At 34.2% G+C, this 16,622-nt stretch overlaps 1 protein-coding gene across 4 annotated transcripts in view; it reads left to right on the forward strand.

The window, feature by feature from the left end:
* The window catches only part of LOC136039394 (nitric oxide synthase, salivary gland-like), a 70,325-nt gene extending 54,773 nt beyond the window's left edge, over positions 1–15,552 (forward strand). For 3 of the 4 annotated variants that reach the window (XM_065723091.1, XM_065723089.1, XM_065723090.1), the window contains exons 8-12: positions 3,681–3,855; positions 5,304–5,399; positions 7,624–7,899; positions 10,920–10,990; positions 13,842–15,552. In XM_065723091.1, coding sequence (XP_065579163.1) covers positions 3,681–3,855; positions 5,304–5,399; positions 7,624–7,899; positions 10,920–10,990; positions 13,842–14,187 — 964 coding nt within the window. In that variant the 3' untranslated portion in view covers positions 14,188–15,552. Of the gene's footprint in view, positions 1–3,680; positions 3,856–5,303; positions 5,400–7,623; positions 7,900–8,182; positions 8,327–10,919; positions 10,991–13,841 lie in introns of those variants that run through there. The other variant, XM_065723092.1, reaches the window with a different exon arrangement.
* The last annotated feature ends 1,070 nt before the right edge of the window (positions 15,553–16,622 follow it).

Consider the following 16,622-nt stretch of genomic DNA (forward strand, 5'->3'; position numbering starts at 1 on the left):
TCTGATACCAATAGATACATCAAAAGAATCGGATTTTTGTGCTGATTTTGAATAGATAGTTTCATTAAGTTTAATCATACTTGCCAAAAGTTACGAGCCTAAGAAAATGTGCCCTATTTTCGAAAAAAAGGGGGAAACACCCCCTAAAAGTCGTAAAATCTTAATGAAAATCACACCATCAGATTTAGCAAATCAGGAGCCCTAATGTTAAGGTTTCAAGCACCTATCTCAAGAGAAAGATCATGGTTAAGCGTTTATCTGTTTATTCTTTTCCCCAGGGGTGATCGTGTCGACCCAGCAACCAAAAGAAAAATAAATGGCAACTAGACCCCCTCTGATGCTCATTTTTTTTCCCCAAAGCCACTGGATCAAAATTATGAGATAGCCATTTTCTTGAGTATAGTCGTAAAATTTAATAACCGTCTTTTTTAAGTCAATGAGGATAACTTAATACCTCACAGTTCCTGAGGGAAGGGCTGCAAGTTATGAAATTTGCCCATTGTTTACATTTGAAGGGGCGCTGGACTTCTCAGCCTTATTTAAAAAAGATCAGAAATCAAATAAAAAAAAGGTTTTAAAAGAAAGTAAGGAGCGACATTAAAACTTAAAACGAACAAAAATTATTATGTATATGAGGGGGTTCGCCCCCTCGTCAATACCTTTCTCTTTGGGCTAAAGTTTTTTTTTTATTATTTTCAAAAGAGCTATTTATTCTAATTAAACGGCTTTTGTGACTCAGGGGTTATTCTTAAGGAATTGGAACCAAATTCGAACTTTGGTGTAAAGACAGAGGCCCCATTTGGGCCAAATCTTGGGGTGGGCATAAACTCCATTTTGGGCCCCCCTCCCAACTTTCGCGTAAGAAAAAATGCAAGTTTTGGCAGCACATCGCTTGAATATTCTAAGTAAAAACTCATTTTCAGCACCCATGTGTTGCATGTATATGTACTGTAACCCAGTGTGGAACTCAGCCACACTGACATCTAAGATTAATTATAACATCAAAGATCATAATCAACAAGGTTAAGTGATTAAACTGAAAGTGGAAAATTCAACCAGACTAAAGGCTGGCCCTCCTCAGTGAGAAACTTTCTTATTTAAGTAAACAATACATCGGTGAAAGTAATAGGCGTGCAATAATTTCAAATCAATTGGACAGAATGGATTATGTTGGACTTAATGGATTATTATGGCCGGCAAAGGGCCCTTTGTGGTGGAAGCTTGGGCCTCCCCGAAAAATCTGGGGTGGGCATTTGCCCACCCATGACCCTCCCCCCCCCCCCAAATAGCGCCTCTGCGTAAAGAGTGAGGTATTGACGAGAGGGTGAACCCCCCTCCAATACGTAATACTTTTTGTTCGTTTTAGGCAGACAAAAAACTTGTTTTTTTATTTAATTAATTAAAAACCAAATTGGTCCAGGATAATCAAGACTTGACTAATCGTGTCTAATTGTAGTACGTACGAAATTGCGCCCAATTTTAGTGTGTTTTATTAAATTCTATTTGTGCCCAAATGAGCAATTGTTTTAAGAAGCATGAAGTATGACGGCATTAGATCTTCGTTTCTTGGCCCTTCAGCCGGGAATTGCAATCCGGGAGCGGAGGGTCAGCCATCATGTGCTTTCGCACACCCATCGTGCTAACCTTCCACAGATTTCTTCAAGTACCCATTTAAAGCTGAGTCGACTCGGGGCGAATCTTTTAATATATTGAATTTAAAATAACGGTTTTAGCAAATAAAAATAACGAATAAAAATAATAATTGAAAAAAAAACAAAAAAATGCCCCTAATTTATTCTTTGTGAATAAAATAAATTGCACGCAGAACTGCCGAAGTCTTTTTCACTGAAAGATAATATAACTGAAAGTATTAAATTTTATTTCTATGGAATAATTTGGAAAATGAAATGAACAAGATGCATCATTTTAAAGGTTCAAATTAATAACAATTGGAGTAAACACAAAATATGAGAAGTAAGCACATGTAAGAATCTGTCCTAGAATTGAAAGAAAAATTCTTAAGTAAGCATGTATTTTAGTTTTATTTCTTTTGAAGGAGATTTGATTCGATTTAAATTTAGTTTTGATTTTTAGTTGGTTTTTGAGTGTAACTCCACAGTATACACATGGTATGTAGTTGTTGCTCCTCTTGTATTATTATTATTTATATTTATTTTTGTTATTTTTATTTTGTCTTTCTTTCTTTCTTATTATAGTGAATTTAAATGACGTAGGGTCATTGAACCCTCGTCAATCGTTTGGCTTTGGACTAATCATATTTATTTCTGTATGTAAATTTTTGTTAAAATTATGATAACTATCTTAACCTTGGGTCCATTTTCCTTTCTATGTATTCTTTATAATTTGTTTTCTAATTTCTGGATCAAATTTGATCTCTAGTTCGATTACTATTTGGTTAGATAAGTAGCCGTTTCTTGATTAATTCCTGACCATTTACTTGATCTGGTGATTAAAAATATATATGAAATCTTGTATTGTTTATGTATGTGTGTAATCAGAAATGTGATCAAATGTGTGATCACATTGAACATTTGACCCGTGCATTTTTTTTTTGGTCCGACTTTAAAACATTAAGGCCATTTTCTATCATTCTATTGATTTGAACACAAATTTAATCTATTGCTGTTATAATCTGTCGGCTGTGTCCTAAATGTTTTCGATGATTCCTGACCATTTCATATAATGTTTTGTGGTCCAGACAGGTTAGACAGACAAGCTAACTCGTTTTCTATTTAAATATTCCAGAAGGATCGTATTGACGTTTTAAATTGCTTCATGTAGATTAATTTGAATCATGACAAAAAAAATTCTAGTACTAGGAGGCGCGGAGCCTGATGTTTACAAAGTATTTTAAACTCCTTCACGTTTTGGATTTTGTAGATTCTCGTAGATGAGTCAACTTGTCGGTTTAGTTTATTTATATTCAAATTCGAATATTAAAACATAACTTTAAGCCTTCTATTGGAGACACTCCCAGAATATTTTGGAAAACCGTTACAATGAAGAGTGGTACTTAAATGTTTAGTTAAGCCAGAAGGTATAGGATGTGTGACAGTTGAAGAGCATAGACGATAAAATCCGTCTTCTCTGCAAGTTCTGGTAGAGTAATTTCTCTCCGTAGTTTTGATCTACAGAATTCATTAGCTCTTGTTTTTAATTGTCCAGGTCTACTTCTAGATCTTCTAGATTCAGCATTGTTACTTTATTTTAACTTTCGTATTTTATCGTGTTTCAACTTTCAGAATTTCTTTCTGCTTCGTCAGTCATAGAACAGTATGCCATGATAGATCTTATTGTGATAATCAATAACAAACAACACAAGTTTAGTTTGGTTGGGCTGTTGATTTCCCATGATTTTAACTCTAGATTTTTTAAATTTGTTTATTATTTGAGAAGAATGTTTTTTTTCTTAAGTTGGGTGGTAAATTTATTCAACATTAATATTTCTCAAATTGAGATACCATGAGTAATTTATAAGAGATTTTTTTTTAAATATATTTTGCCTATTTGTTAAAATTTATGATGGCATTGATGAAATGTAATAAAGTTTTGTTGATTTTGTTTGACTTTACACTCTCGAATTTTAAAGGTCAAGAAAATGTATTAGTTTGAATTTTTGTTTGTTTATGGGATTCTTTTCACCGTTCTTGTGTTTTCAGATATAAAGACGTCGCCGATCTTGGCTACAAATGGTTTGCCCTCCCCGGAGTCTCCTCCATGAAATTAGACTGTGGTGGTTTAGAATTCAGTGCGATACCCTTCAGTGGCTGGTACATGGATTCAGAAATAGTAGCACATTATCTAGGAGATAAACATAGATTCAATCTCGCACCTGTAAGTAAATCAAATATTTTGGGTTAGAATTTCTGGGGGATTCGATGGACCAAATTTAGATATTTAAACACTTTGTTATTCGATACATTTTTCTTTACCCCCCCTCCCCTTTACGACAACCTGCAACCCCAAGGTTATAAGCCCTTCTACCCGCCGGTTTCTGTGTTCTTGTTACTTTGTCTGTTTTTCGACGTAATACCTTAAATTAGGTGTTATTCTATCATGGAAAACACATTCAAATATTATAGCTTCAAAGTTGTCAAGATCTCTGGGTGTGCTTCGCCGAGTTAAAAACCTAGTATCCTATAAAATTCTTCGGTTACTTTATTCTGCTATTTTTTACCCATATATTTGCTATGGTTGCTCTTTATGGGCTAGTAATTTTGTATCATGTTATAAAAAAATCCAAAAAATCCAAAATAAAGCCGTTAAACTTTTATCACCTAAAACTTTATTTACTCATAATATTAATGAACGTTATACTAAGAATCAACTTTTTGATATTTCAAAAACAAGAGACTACCAAGTTAGTATTTTCACATATAAATATTAATAATATACTTCCCTCTTCTTTCGAAAATTTTTTCTCCATTAATTGTGATCTTCATAGCCACGATACACGAGGGGCATCAAATCTGGTACACCCATTTAGAAATACGGCTAGAGCTTCTTTCGCGATTAGAAATTTTGCCCCCTCTGTATGGGATATTATTCCAATTGAAATAAGAAATTCGAGTCATTTGGCTTCCTTCAAGGCTGTTGTTAAGAGATTCTTCCTTGCAAAAGAATAGTATGGTAATGATGCAAAAGTATAGTAATAATCCGTGAGTGTCATAAGTAGAGTCTTTGTATGTAGTAATATGTAGAGTAGAGATGACTGGCACCTGCTGCCAACAAGCCCCTCGGGGCTTTCTTAGCAGGTGCAGCAAAGTGTTTTGGACACATGTTTTTGAAATAAATTAATCTAATCTAATCTATTTTTCTAAGACCACACGGCCTTTTTATGAAGAACAAATAAAAGTTCAAGATAAGTCTCTTTATTAGACAGTGAAAACAGATATAATAAATCTGGATATTTTTGACCACCTGCATCAATGGTTGACCACCAGTGGAATCAAGTATCTAACTTTAAATTCAACAGCATTTCTTTTGCAATTGAAAGAAAAAGAAGTTTGTGCCACCTTCATTAGAAATTCAACTTTTATCTTGGCAATATTAAAGAAGAAAATTTGCTACTCAAGACTAAATGAGCCCTGGTAATAAACTCACCGACAGATCTAGCGAAAGTATTTATTTTGTTCTGTATAAGTACGTTTGTTTTAATTCTAATGCCTTAGTTTTTCTGCTGATGACGATCACTGGTGTATGTGCTCAAAATATCCAGATTTTATAATCTAGATTGTAAATTTTATTTCTTGTGGTTTGCTTATAGTTTTTGCAATCTCTAGGTGATGGCTGATATCATGAGCATGAACACAGACGATAGGTATTGGCGAGACTATGCCGTCAGAGAGCTGGTTTTCGTTGTAGAGCACAGTTTTCGGGTAAGTTTCTATGCTTTTCTCTTGATATTTAAATATCAATGATATTTTATGCTTTTTATTAAATTCACTCTTATGCTTAACTTGAATTTAATGTCACATATGTCATTCTCATGTTTGGCCAATCAAAATTTTGTTTCGGAGCAGGACCGGAGCTTTTATTTTGTTGTTGCCATCAGAGGTTTCTGACTCGGTAACGACAAGAGATGGAAATTACAGAATCTTATCCGGCACGAGTATCGCAAAATGGATATCCTTTGTATTGGTAAGGAGCAAACTGGAACTGTCCTAACTCAAGTTCGTTGTACTTTGATATCATGGTTGCCGTTATAGCTTCAACCTAAGAAAGTATCTGATATAAAGAATGGTTGGATCTCAGCCAAATTGGTTATAAATAAGAGCAAGAGCTCCTGCTGTGACTTTTGTTAGTTTGTTGGCAATTTGGCTAATTTGAGGAACAAATAGCTAAATTCTTCTCATCAGTGGAATCACTTGTAGGAATTCTTAAAGAAAGCTAATTATGTAAAGTCTAATATAATAACTGACTTTTGGCCCTTGCCCGATCTGAATTTGTTGGAAAAAGAAAAGGGATTGCTTTCTAATTCCTTGTCATCAGTTTATCTCATGGAGAAGTTATTGGATCTCGAAAATAAGATTATGTGTCCTAAGCTTGCCTTTTGGGGGTCTGTTACCATTTTGATATAATTTGGGAGGTAATCCCTAAATTCTTGTCACCTTGACATTTACTTGAATGGGTGGTTAAATCTCAGTTGCACATGAGCGAAAGTAAGAGTAAGTATGGTGGTTGTGTTTTCTGGAAGATCTTAATTGATGCAATATCTGTTTGTGTAGAGGGTCCCGAACTTCTTATGAATGGGTCATTTACCAGAAGGAGCTGACTAATGTTCACAAACCTTGCTGGGAAGTAAGAGTTGATATTCTAGATCTACTACTTTGTGATCAGGGCCTTATTCGAAATCTGAGGTCAAGATATCTTTCAAAAGGGTTCGGCTGATCTCAGTCCAGTTCAGTTTAAAAATAAGAGCTGATATTTCAATATGTCTTTTGTGTGTTCAGTCCTTTTCTGGAGGAACTATGATCATCTAGAATATAGTTATAACGGTATCTGCCAATAGAGGATTTTCAATCTGGCTGGTCTGAAAGACCAATCACAACCAGTCAGATTAAAACACTATTAAAATCAGTCCTTGTGGCGTAAGTTTAGGGAAGAAACCAACATTGTCACCAAGGTAGTTTCTGTAACGTTCCCAGGTAGAAAGCAGCTTTGGCTAGAAATACCTGATTGTGACGAGTTCAGACATATTAAAGTGGTAGAAGACTTTTCAGTAAAACTTTTATTGAATGAAAATGGTCGAAGTTTCTTATAATTTTTATCGTGTGTAACAGTGTATCTGCACAAAGCTTCCTAAACCACATCTTAGATTGACAGATTGCTTTTAGTAAATCAGTATGAAAAATTGACCAAATAAAACTAATCATCAACACTATTCTCGAAGCGTGACAAGTTTTGCCAATACACAGAATTGTCTAGGCTCGCCTGTATAACTTAGTAAAATGTGGGTATACTGTTCTGAATTGAACAGCCGACTCGTTTTGTATTCTAAGGTGATTAACAATCTCAAACACATTGGAAATAGTGTGTATGAAACAGCAGCTTATCCTTTATTTTGTCTTCTTGTTGTTAGTTTCCAAATTTACCTGCGTCATACCAGACGTTTTATCTAACTAATTAATATTTAATTTAATCCATCCCGCCTCATTTTTTTTTCTATAATTTTTTTTTCTTTCCTTGATGTAAAGATGCTTTTAATTTTTTAGCCAAACTGACTGTTCGGTGTGTAATTTGTACCGTAGTTGTGTCTTGATGGTATTGGGGTGAATGACACAATTCATGGGGCTCGAAGAGAGATTCGTTGAGGAATTGAGTTTTAAATCAACTTGGCAAGGTGATTTATTCAATTCATAAATTTAGACATTTGCACTAATACAAACTCAATTCAACGTTAGTTGACTAACGATTTGCCTGGAATTGCAAGGGAAATGAATGTTCAAAAATTGGTAAATCAGAACAAAATTCAGCGGGTTTTTTGTCGAACCTTGTCCATGTAATGCTATAGGTTTCAACATGTAGGCACTGGTGTTTAAATTGTCTCTTTGAAACAGTAACAAGTTGTATTGTAATATTTAATCTGACCTTTGCTATTAGGAAGCAAAAATCACCATAGACAACCATCAGACAGCTTGCAAGACTTTTATTGAACATTTCAAGAGCGAGCATGAAGAAAGAGGTGGATGTCCCACAGAATGGGTTTGGGTCAACCCGTCATTTAACCGGTGGAGGCTAACAGAACCAGTTCTAACTTCTTACCACCAAAGGCATCAATGCCTAAAAACCTACATCAGTCCACATCCATTTGCAGGAACCGGGCTCCAATTCCAAGAAACTTTGTTCTACTGGATCAAACCGTTGTACGACTATCAGGTATGTGTTGAAACTTTGCTAATCAAACGGCTGTATAAGGAGGGAATGGGATAAGGAGGTTAGAATTAATAAATGTGCATTTTCAGTGTGAAAGCTCTGGTTTTTATGTTTGTTTCCTGTGAAAAGGATGAGCGGGGAGTTCTGAGACACATCATGCCCAAATGGCCGCGTATGGCTTTCTAATCTAATTATCACCCATTTCGTATTTACTTTGTATGTCGTTGTATTTGTTTTGTGCAAATTTACTCTTTACGAAAATTTATTGTAGCTCAAAAATTTTTAGGTTAACAAAGAGTTTTAGACCGTCAGAGTGGGTGTTGGGCAACCATAAACTGGAGTGAATTCACATCAAAGGAGACACTGTTTGGTTAAAATCTGCTGAGCTTAGCTGTGTAGTTCTTGGTAAAGCTAGGTAAAACATAGATGAATCATGGTGATTAACACTTGTATTAAAGCCTACACAGACTATTAGTGTATGTCTTATCTGTTGCTCCTTTCTAAGTTTATACATAATAAAGAAGCACTGTATAGATAAAGATTTATTATCATAAAATAAAAACGACCTAGAACTTCAGAAAGAGACTACAAGACTAGCGTAATAGAAACTTTCAAATTATCTAATTCATTTTCTAAGGCTGCTTAGCATATAAACTCCTTGTGACAAAATTACAATAATGTTAATGCACTATACAATTTGGTACTCATCCAGGATTTCTGTTAGAGGGGGGGGGGGCGCTAAAAAGATCATTGTTCGGGAACGGAGGCTCTAATTTTTTGGGAAGGGAGGGAGTTGAGGTTTACTAAAATAAATTTTTGATGGGTCTAGTTACAAAAAGGATTTTGTTTAGACAGAAGTTCACCAAAGAAAAACGGTTCGAGGTGGGAGTGGTTACCAAAAGAGCTTTTGTTCAGGTTGGAGAGAGAAGGTTTTTCACTTCCATTTTTAAGTCTAGTTTTCATGGCAGAGGAAAAGTTACAGTTTTTTGTGTGTGCGTTTTACCACCAATTTACGAGTTAGAAAAATTTATCGGAGGGACGGGGCTCAACCCTGGTCCCCCCTCCTGCTCCTCCTGGTTTCAACCCTGTATACAAATATGCTAAAATCTAAATATACGAAAGGGTGTGACATTGCGATAGGAGGGAGGAATTGATTTTAGGCTCAAAATGAGGCCTACAAAAGAGGAGAAAAACTCCTCTTTTTCGTTTTGTTTTCTGATATACAGGTTGCTGTGTAGAGTGTATAGCAAAAGATTATACACTATTGTAACCAAAGTATCGGTTTTTTTTTCTATTTATGTTAGGTTTTGTTTATCGGCTACAGTACAGAAATATATCTCCTTTTTATAATAAAAGTGTGTTCTACCTCTAGCTAAACCCAATCATCCAAGAATTCTAATTGAGAAGGGTATTGGCACCCTCCCCTTAGATTTCTAAGTTGATTCCCATATTCCCTCACAGCCCTAACATAAATAAAAAAATTGTGTTTTAAGAAATTGTCTTTGATGCAGCCCTACCAACAAGTACGGTAAAAAAAATTCAAGTAAATGTGCCCATTATCTGGGAAGTAGACACAGACTGTTTTATTTCAATTAATTTTTACTTTTGGTTCAACAGAAAATTTTTTCTTAACGGCGAAATGGAATATTTTTTCTCCTGATGAATTGGATCCCAATTTTTACGCGGGATGTATAACAAAGGCGATTAAACTATAGGAACCGGGTATTCTTAGGTCAACCATCTTATTTCACAACTTTTTTGAAGCTTGATCAATTGGTCTCATATAAACCCAAGCTTTCCAAAATTTATCACATAAAGTAAGTAAATTGACATTGCTTCTTTTAAGGCCTAATATCTGACCAAGCCTTTCCCTCTTTCCTTTTCCCCAGGAAGCTCTAAAGTACCCCCTAGAATGATGATACTGTTCACTTCGTCAGTCCATACTTTTACTACGCTTTTTTATCTGAAACATACCTGCAAATGTCTAAAAGTAACTTTTAATGGCATCACTATTGTCCAAATTCGACAATATTGTGCACTCTCAGGCTTCAGGTGTTAATCCTTCTGTACTATGTTTATTGTCTTCTTGGTATTCAAAGTCTGAAATTCAAGTTACCTGGAATGGCCAAATATCTGATACGGTAAAAATTAATTAGAGAGTTCGACAAGGTGCCGTGTTGTCTCCTAGTATATTTAAATGAGTGCTTGCATCGTGCCTGCGTCCCCTTAAAAGTTCTGTTTTATACGGTAATATTGGTTTGTCTTCTGTTGCATATGCAGACGACGTTCTTCTTGTTGCCTGGACTTGCCGTGGATTGCTTTTTATTTTACTATTTTAACCAATGAACTATCTAAGATTGGACTGTCAGTTAATGCGTCTAAATGCGAGTTTATTTGCTTTAATAGCCCTTATGCGGTCGCTCCATTCGTTGCTGGGACTGCAGTTCTGCCATGCTCTTCTTTATTTAGTTGGCTTGGTCTGTGTTTCGGCCCAACACTTTCCACTACCTGTTCATCCCTAGGGAATCAAGCCGTAAAAAACCTACGCGTCGCTTACGGAAAAATATCCCCAAACAAAAGCCGTTACAACCGCAACGGTTTGTGCATGATTTATAACGCTTATTGCGCCCCTGTACTTTTGTTTTTATCAGGCATGGCTCATCTGTTTCGTAAGAAAGATCGCCATACTCTTCCTAGATGGCACTTTAGATGGCTTCCTAGATGGCACCGAAAAAAAAAATAATTGCTCGATTTGGTTTAATAGATGTGCCTTCTCGGATTCAGTCTTCCAGTAATGATTTATGTAAAAGGACTATTAACTTTATTCACGTCTATGACTCTCTGCAGCCTTTTTTCCATATTGATACTGGCTAATTAGTCCATGTTGCCTTTTGCTAGTATGAATTTTTATTTCTTCGCTGTTTATCGTTTTTGTTTTTGTTTATTTATAGTACTCCGTACTTTGTGTTTTTTATACTTTTACGGGTAATAAAGTTCATTCATTCATTCATCTTGTGTTCCAGGATCAGCCATGGAAGACATATAATTTTGGAAAACATACCATTGGAACGTTGGATATGCCAGTTAGAGGAAGGTCAGTTTACCTTTTTCTAATTCTATTTTCGATCCATGTGTATAAAGTGTTCACCTTCAATCTGTTATGAATAGATAGTAATTAAACAAAATATTATCTCTTTGACAAGAATGTAAATAATATTATTTAATAGCAAAAAAAAAGAAAAAGAAAACGTAGCTTAGAAATATTGTGGTGAAATTAGGAGGTTACAGTTTAAGATTTTTAGCTTGTTTGATTAAACTTTCATCTACACCATACCTGGAAAATTGATGTATCTGTCTTTCTGACCTAGAGTATTATGCACCACTGCGTTTACTATACATGCAACTAGTAGTTATTTGGATATATATTTTCATTTTTAAACTTTGATATGTTGAAAAACGATTTTGAAGATTGAGTGCTCGTAGCCTACTGCTACGAATTCATCTTAGCATAATGACATTTGAGGCTAAAGTTCCCGAAAATACAAAATCAGCAAATATTCTTCCTTTCTTTTAATACTTTCGTATACTTACCTAAGTTCAGCAAAAGTACCTTGCTGTTTTACTTTCTATTTTCTGTAACTTTCTGTTTTACTTTCTATATTTCTATTTAATTTCTATTTTTCTCCGTAACCCTCATTGTTAATTAGAAAATTAAGTAATTGGTCTAGTTTTTCAACCACTTCATTGTCTGTCTTTATAACGCTTTAAAAATATTCCAAGAGGATTTTGTCAGCTTTAATAATTTGCTCAGTTTCTTTTCGACAATTTGTTTATTTTCTAACATTGTTAGCTGAATAAACAGGAACTTTTCTTTGTGGCTGTATTTTGTGGACATCCACTACAAAATTATTGAATCATAATAATAGAATTCTTTTATCATGTAATTGTTCGCCCTGTTCTTCTTCAATGTAATTTTTAAGATTTCTTGCTTAAACTATCTTTTTGTATTTAGTATTTCTACCTCTTTCTAAAAATTGTTGACTTAATCAGATGTTGCAGTTACAATTAACAATTGAGGTTGTACGTTAGCTAAATTCTGCATTTATACTTAATGGAACACATAATATTTTTTGTTCTTCATTGGTTTTCAGTTCATTTATTTAATCTCATCAGGCTAAAGTAAGTCAATTGACTATTCAACAATTTGTGGTACAAAAAAAAAAAGGAATTTCATAACAATGAATGCATCACCTGTTTAAACTGATCCCAAATTTATGGAATCCCATTAAGTTTAATGTTGCCCGTCAAAATTTACGAGCCTGAGAAAAATTTGCCTGGTTATCAAAAAAAGAAGGAAGCACATTCAGTTAAAACTTACAGAGGGAAAACACTTACTTACTTCTTGCTTCCAGTTGAAAAAACTAGGTTTTTAACTAATGAAAGATTAATAATAGAAAACATCAAAAGCTTTGTGATCCTAGGCATACATGTGTCTTTCTCTGTTACTGCGTTGTGTGTGTAAGACCGCATGGACACTTGAATACTAATCTTCTTGTTTAGATGTGCTCTTTGAATTTAAATATAGAGTCCATCTAAATAGAGTCAATAATTTATTAAATTTAATGGATGTTTTTCTAGCAGTCCTATTTTTTTCTGTGACTTTCCCCAGACCCTCATTGCAAAAAAAAAGAAAAGATGCAGCAGTAACTCGCAAGCAAAGCTGATATTTAGTAGTAATATAAGTTTAGGCTAGCTCAATTAATGTAGTTATTATTTATTTTTTATTTATTAATAGCAAATACGGTAAGCTTTTTGATGGTGATCTTTCTTTTGATATTATAATAATTAAAAGAAGATTGTTTTACCTTCAGAATATTTTGCCTTCAATAGTTTCTATTGGAAATCCATATGTCACTCTGGCCCCATCTATGAGCCTATCCAACGTTTCTAAACTTTCCGTTCTATACAAAGTGGCCAGAAAAAGAAACAACGGGAATTTCCTGGCGTTGCTTCTGATGCATCAACCTATCTCTGGACTATTTTGTGAGCAAGTGTATGAAGATTATCACTTGTTACGTTTTTGACCCTCCTTGAGACCAAATTGTATTTTTGCGCCACAAAAAAAAACCTTTGCTGTTGCACAATCTTGTCTGCTACTGCACTATACTTTCAATTTCAATTTCCCTTCGATTGATCCTTCTCCCGATAATTATACTGCTATTTACTTTGTGAGATCACACCTGGAAAAAAAACCTGTATCCATGATTATATTCTTAGAAGATAACATGAAATTTTTTCTTTTTGATGAAACTGAATTTTGATGAACTGAGTTTGATGGTGCTGGTTGGATTATCCCTTTTTTTAAATATCAACCAATTTTAGGCTCTTAAGGTTTGGTAGGTAACAAATTTAATGAATTTTGCATATACAGATATACCCTTAAAGATAAAAACAGAATATACCCTATAAAACAGATATACCCTATCGAAATTCTTTCGATAGATCTTGTTATCCAAACTCCTTTTTAGTGTCGGTTACTATGCAACGGGTTGCTCCTTGACTCTCTAGTTACGATGAACTGTTTGAAAGAACAGAAGTTATTTTATTGTAGTTATATTTTTTTTTTATTGGTCTGTATGAAAGGATTTTAGGGATCGAAAATAGTGATAATAAGACGTTTTTAAAATAAAGGAAAGGAGAAAAAGGACCTTGAGGATATAGTCATTGTGCTTCAGCAGTGACGCCATTTAGGGGACAGATATTGAGTAAATTCTTTGAAAGGTGCTTCTCAAGCCTAAAATTTAACAAATTCGCAAGAAATTTCAGATTCCACATTTTGACTGCATAAGATTCGTAAATGGCCATCCTTGTTTGCGCTGTAATCTATCTCTAACTAAGATCAAACCTTAGGACAGCAATAAGGATCAGTATTTTACCTATTTCAGGCCTGCACGTTGCCCGTTCTGGTTGCACGTTAGCGGAATAAAAAACGATGTACCGTTTATATCCATTCCATACCAAAGTACTGACGATACCCCAGAATCTGAACAGCCATCAACATCTGGCGATGAAAGAATGGATCTGCCGGCTCTTGAGCCCTCAATGGATAGGTCCCCCAATACGGAATCACCGCTGCCGTCGATGGTTAATGTCTCAAACAAAGACAAGGATTTTATTTTTTTCCAATCAATAGCTTCGTGTTTCAAACGTCTCCCGAGCCAGCAAAAAGCTTTTGCAAAGTCCAAAATCGAAGAAATATTATGTAAAGTGGCGAATGGATCGAAGCTGTGAGTCAAAAGATTGTGTTCTAATAATCGAGACAAGTATTACAATTAAACTGTCATCAGTGGTGTCAATTAAAAGGGAAAGAGGAAAGTTTGTTCCCCCATAGATTTTAGTTCCCTTGCTGTATTTTAAAAAATATCTTCATTGAGGTTTTTGGCCGAAAATGTTCTTTTTGATAGTTTTATTTAATTTTTTAAAGGCAAATTTGCCCCTTCTCGTTAGATTTTGTAAGTTATTAATCCTCCCCCCCCCCTTTATATTTTTGTTAATTGACGCCACTGGTTTTTACCTTCTGGGTGTTAGACACAATATTTTGTATTTTGTGAGAAATTTCATGATTAAGAAGTAAATAATATCCAGAAGTAAATAATGTTTCAAGCATATATTTAGATTTTCATCATTTTTATTCGGTTGTTATGGAATTCAAGCGATTGCAGTGAATTCCATGCATCTTGCAAAATTAAAATCTAGATCCCTGCTTTCTTGATTAGATCCCATCTCTAGAGATATATACCACGTATATAAGGTAACGGTTATATGAGTCTTATAAGAAAGCAAGAATCATTTTGTTGACATTTTTTGTGCTGTTATTTTGTTGTGATACTAGGAGTGATTATTTGAGTTATAAAAAAGACAAAGAAAAAGAATACGCAAAACCCTAAGAACCGGAAAGAACATAAAACTGTTATTTTCACGAGATGAGAAATTATATGTTAAGCTTAATAGCAAAAACAAGTATCGCGAGAACACGACTTTCCGGGAAAAAATGTAATAGCACAGGTAAAGCCAATATTTTGCTAGAAATAGATTTCTAACATGAGTATATTAAAGTTTTCAAAATATATCAAATTTCCATTATCATTTAGAGCTGTATTAGTGTATAACCCAAAAGTCAGTGCTGGCTCGGAGAATGTAAGGTTCTTCAAAGACCAATTTTATGCAGTGGTGCTATTATAGCCTGTGTTTTGCATTGCAGCAATATTTGTAGATCAACACGATTGATCCATAAGGTGAAAGTTTGATCTCGCCAGAATTTTCATTTACCCAGTGATTATTGTTACTTTCCTGCCATAATTCCGTGTGTAATAGTGTTTATGTTTAAGTGTGTGTCATGTCACCAAAATTTATCTGTTTCTACAAATAAAAAGATGACAAAATTTTAGTCTACTTTATTCCACTAGCATTTTTCTTAAACGCATATTTGACGTTTTTTTGTGCTGTTATTTTTTTTAATCAAATTTCTATTATCATTTATAGCTGTTTTAGTGTAGTGCGTGCTGTAAAGTGTGTAAAGCTGTAAATGTGTGTCATATCGCCAAAATTTATCTATTTCTGCAAATAAAAAGATGAAAAAATTTTAGTCTACTTTATTCCACTAGCATTTTTCATCACTAAAAATGGATTAACCTGCCTAGTACTACCATAACAAAGACTGAAAAAAGGGTTGCCTGTTTACCATAAGCTTGAATCCTTCTATAATATTTGACACTTGCTTATGTGGCAAAGTATTTTTTTTTTTGTTCTAAAAATTGCCGTAATACAATTTTTGGGGTTAAAAAACAAACTAGATAGATCACAACTTCGGTAAATTTCTTTTCTCCTTTTCAACCCTCTTAATATCTTTCCTAGATCTTTTGCTGACTGAAAATACAAGGTGAAACAAAAGGAATCTCAACTATAAGTTATTAGGCTTCAGATATTCTATTTCAAAGGATAACTTCACTCCGGTATCTGGGTATAATTATTGATGAAAATCTATCGTATAAAGAACATTGTAATAAATCACGCGTTAAAGTTTCCCAAGGAGTTGGTATAATGAGGAGGCTTCACTATTTTTTCCCGTGTGAGATTCTACGCCTCATTTCTTTTGTCTTGGTACATTCCCATCTTTCGTATTGTCCCCTGATTTATTTGGCAGAAACCAATACAGACGCTTCAAAACCGGGCTCTTCGAATTTTGCAAAGATATCTACCGTCGCCTTCTTCCATTCCAGTTAAAACTAAAACTCTATATTTATTAACTAATATTTTGCCTGTTTCAGAATTATTCATTTTTAATTCTTTTTTATTTAAGGTAAAATATGACCACTCAGAACAGCTTTTGTATTTTCGTTCCAGCAACTTTTTCCCTGAGCAACCTGACCATACTTATGAAACCTGTCATAAATAGAAAATACAGCACCTTAAATTAACCACTGAGAGATCGCGGTTCTCGACATATATTTCGATCATTGGTTCATGGCATCTTTATCTACCATATATTGATTACAGTAAATCTCTCCAAATTTAAAAAAGCAACTTCATTCTATCCTTATAAATAAATTCAAGAACCAATGATAAATTAAATCTTAATGTAAATAGTTATTTGTTTGATGTCATTGTGGTTAGTATAGTTTTCTTTTTCTTTTTTTTTTTTACATAAGTTACCGGCCATCGGTTAC

Source organism: Artemia franciscana, chromosome 19 (assembly GCF_032884065.1).
Source record: "Artemia franciscana chromosome 19, ASM3288406v1, whole genome shotgun sequence".
Taxonomy (NCBI): domain Eukaryota; kingdom Metazoa; phylum Arthropoda; class Branchiopoda; order Anostraca; family Artemiidae; genus Artemia; species Artemia franciscana.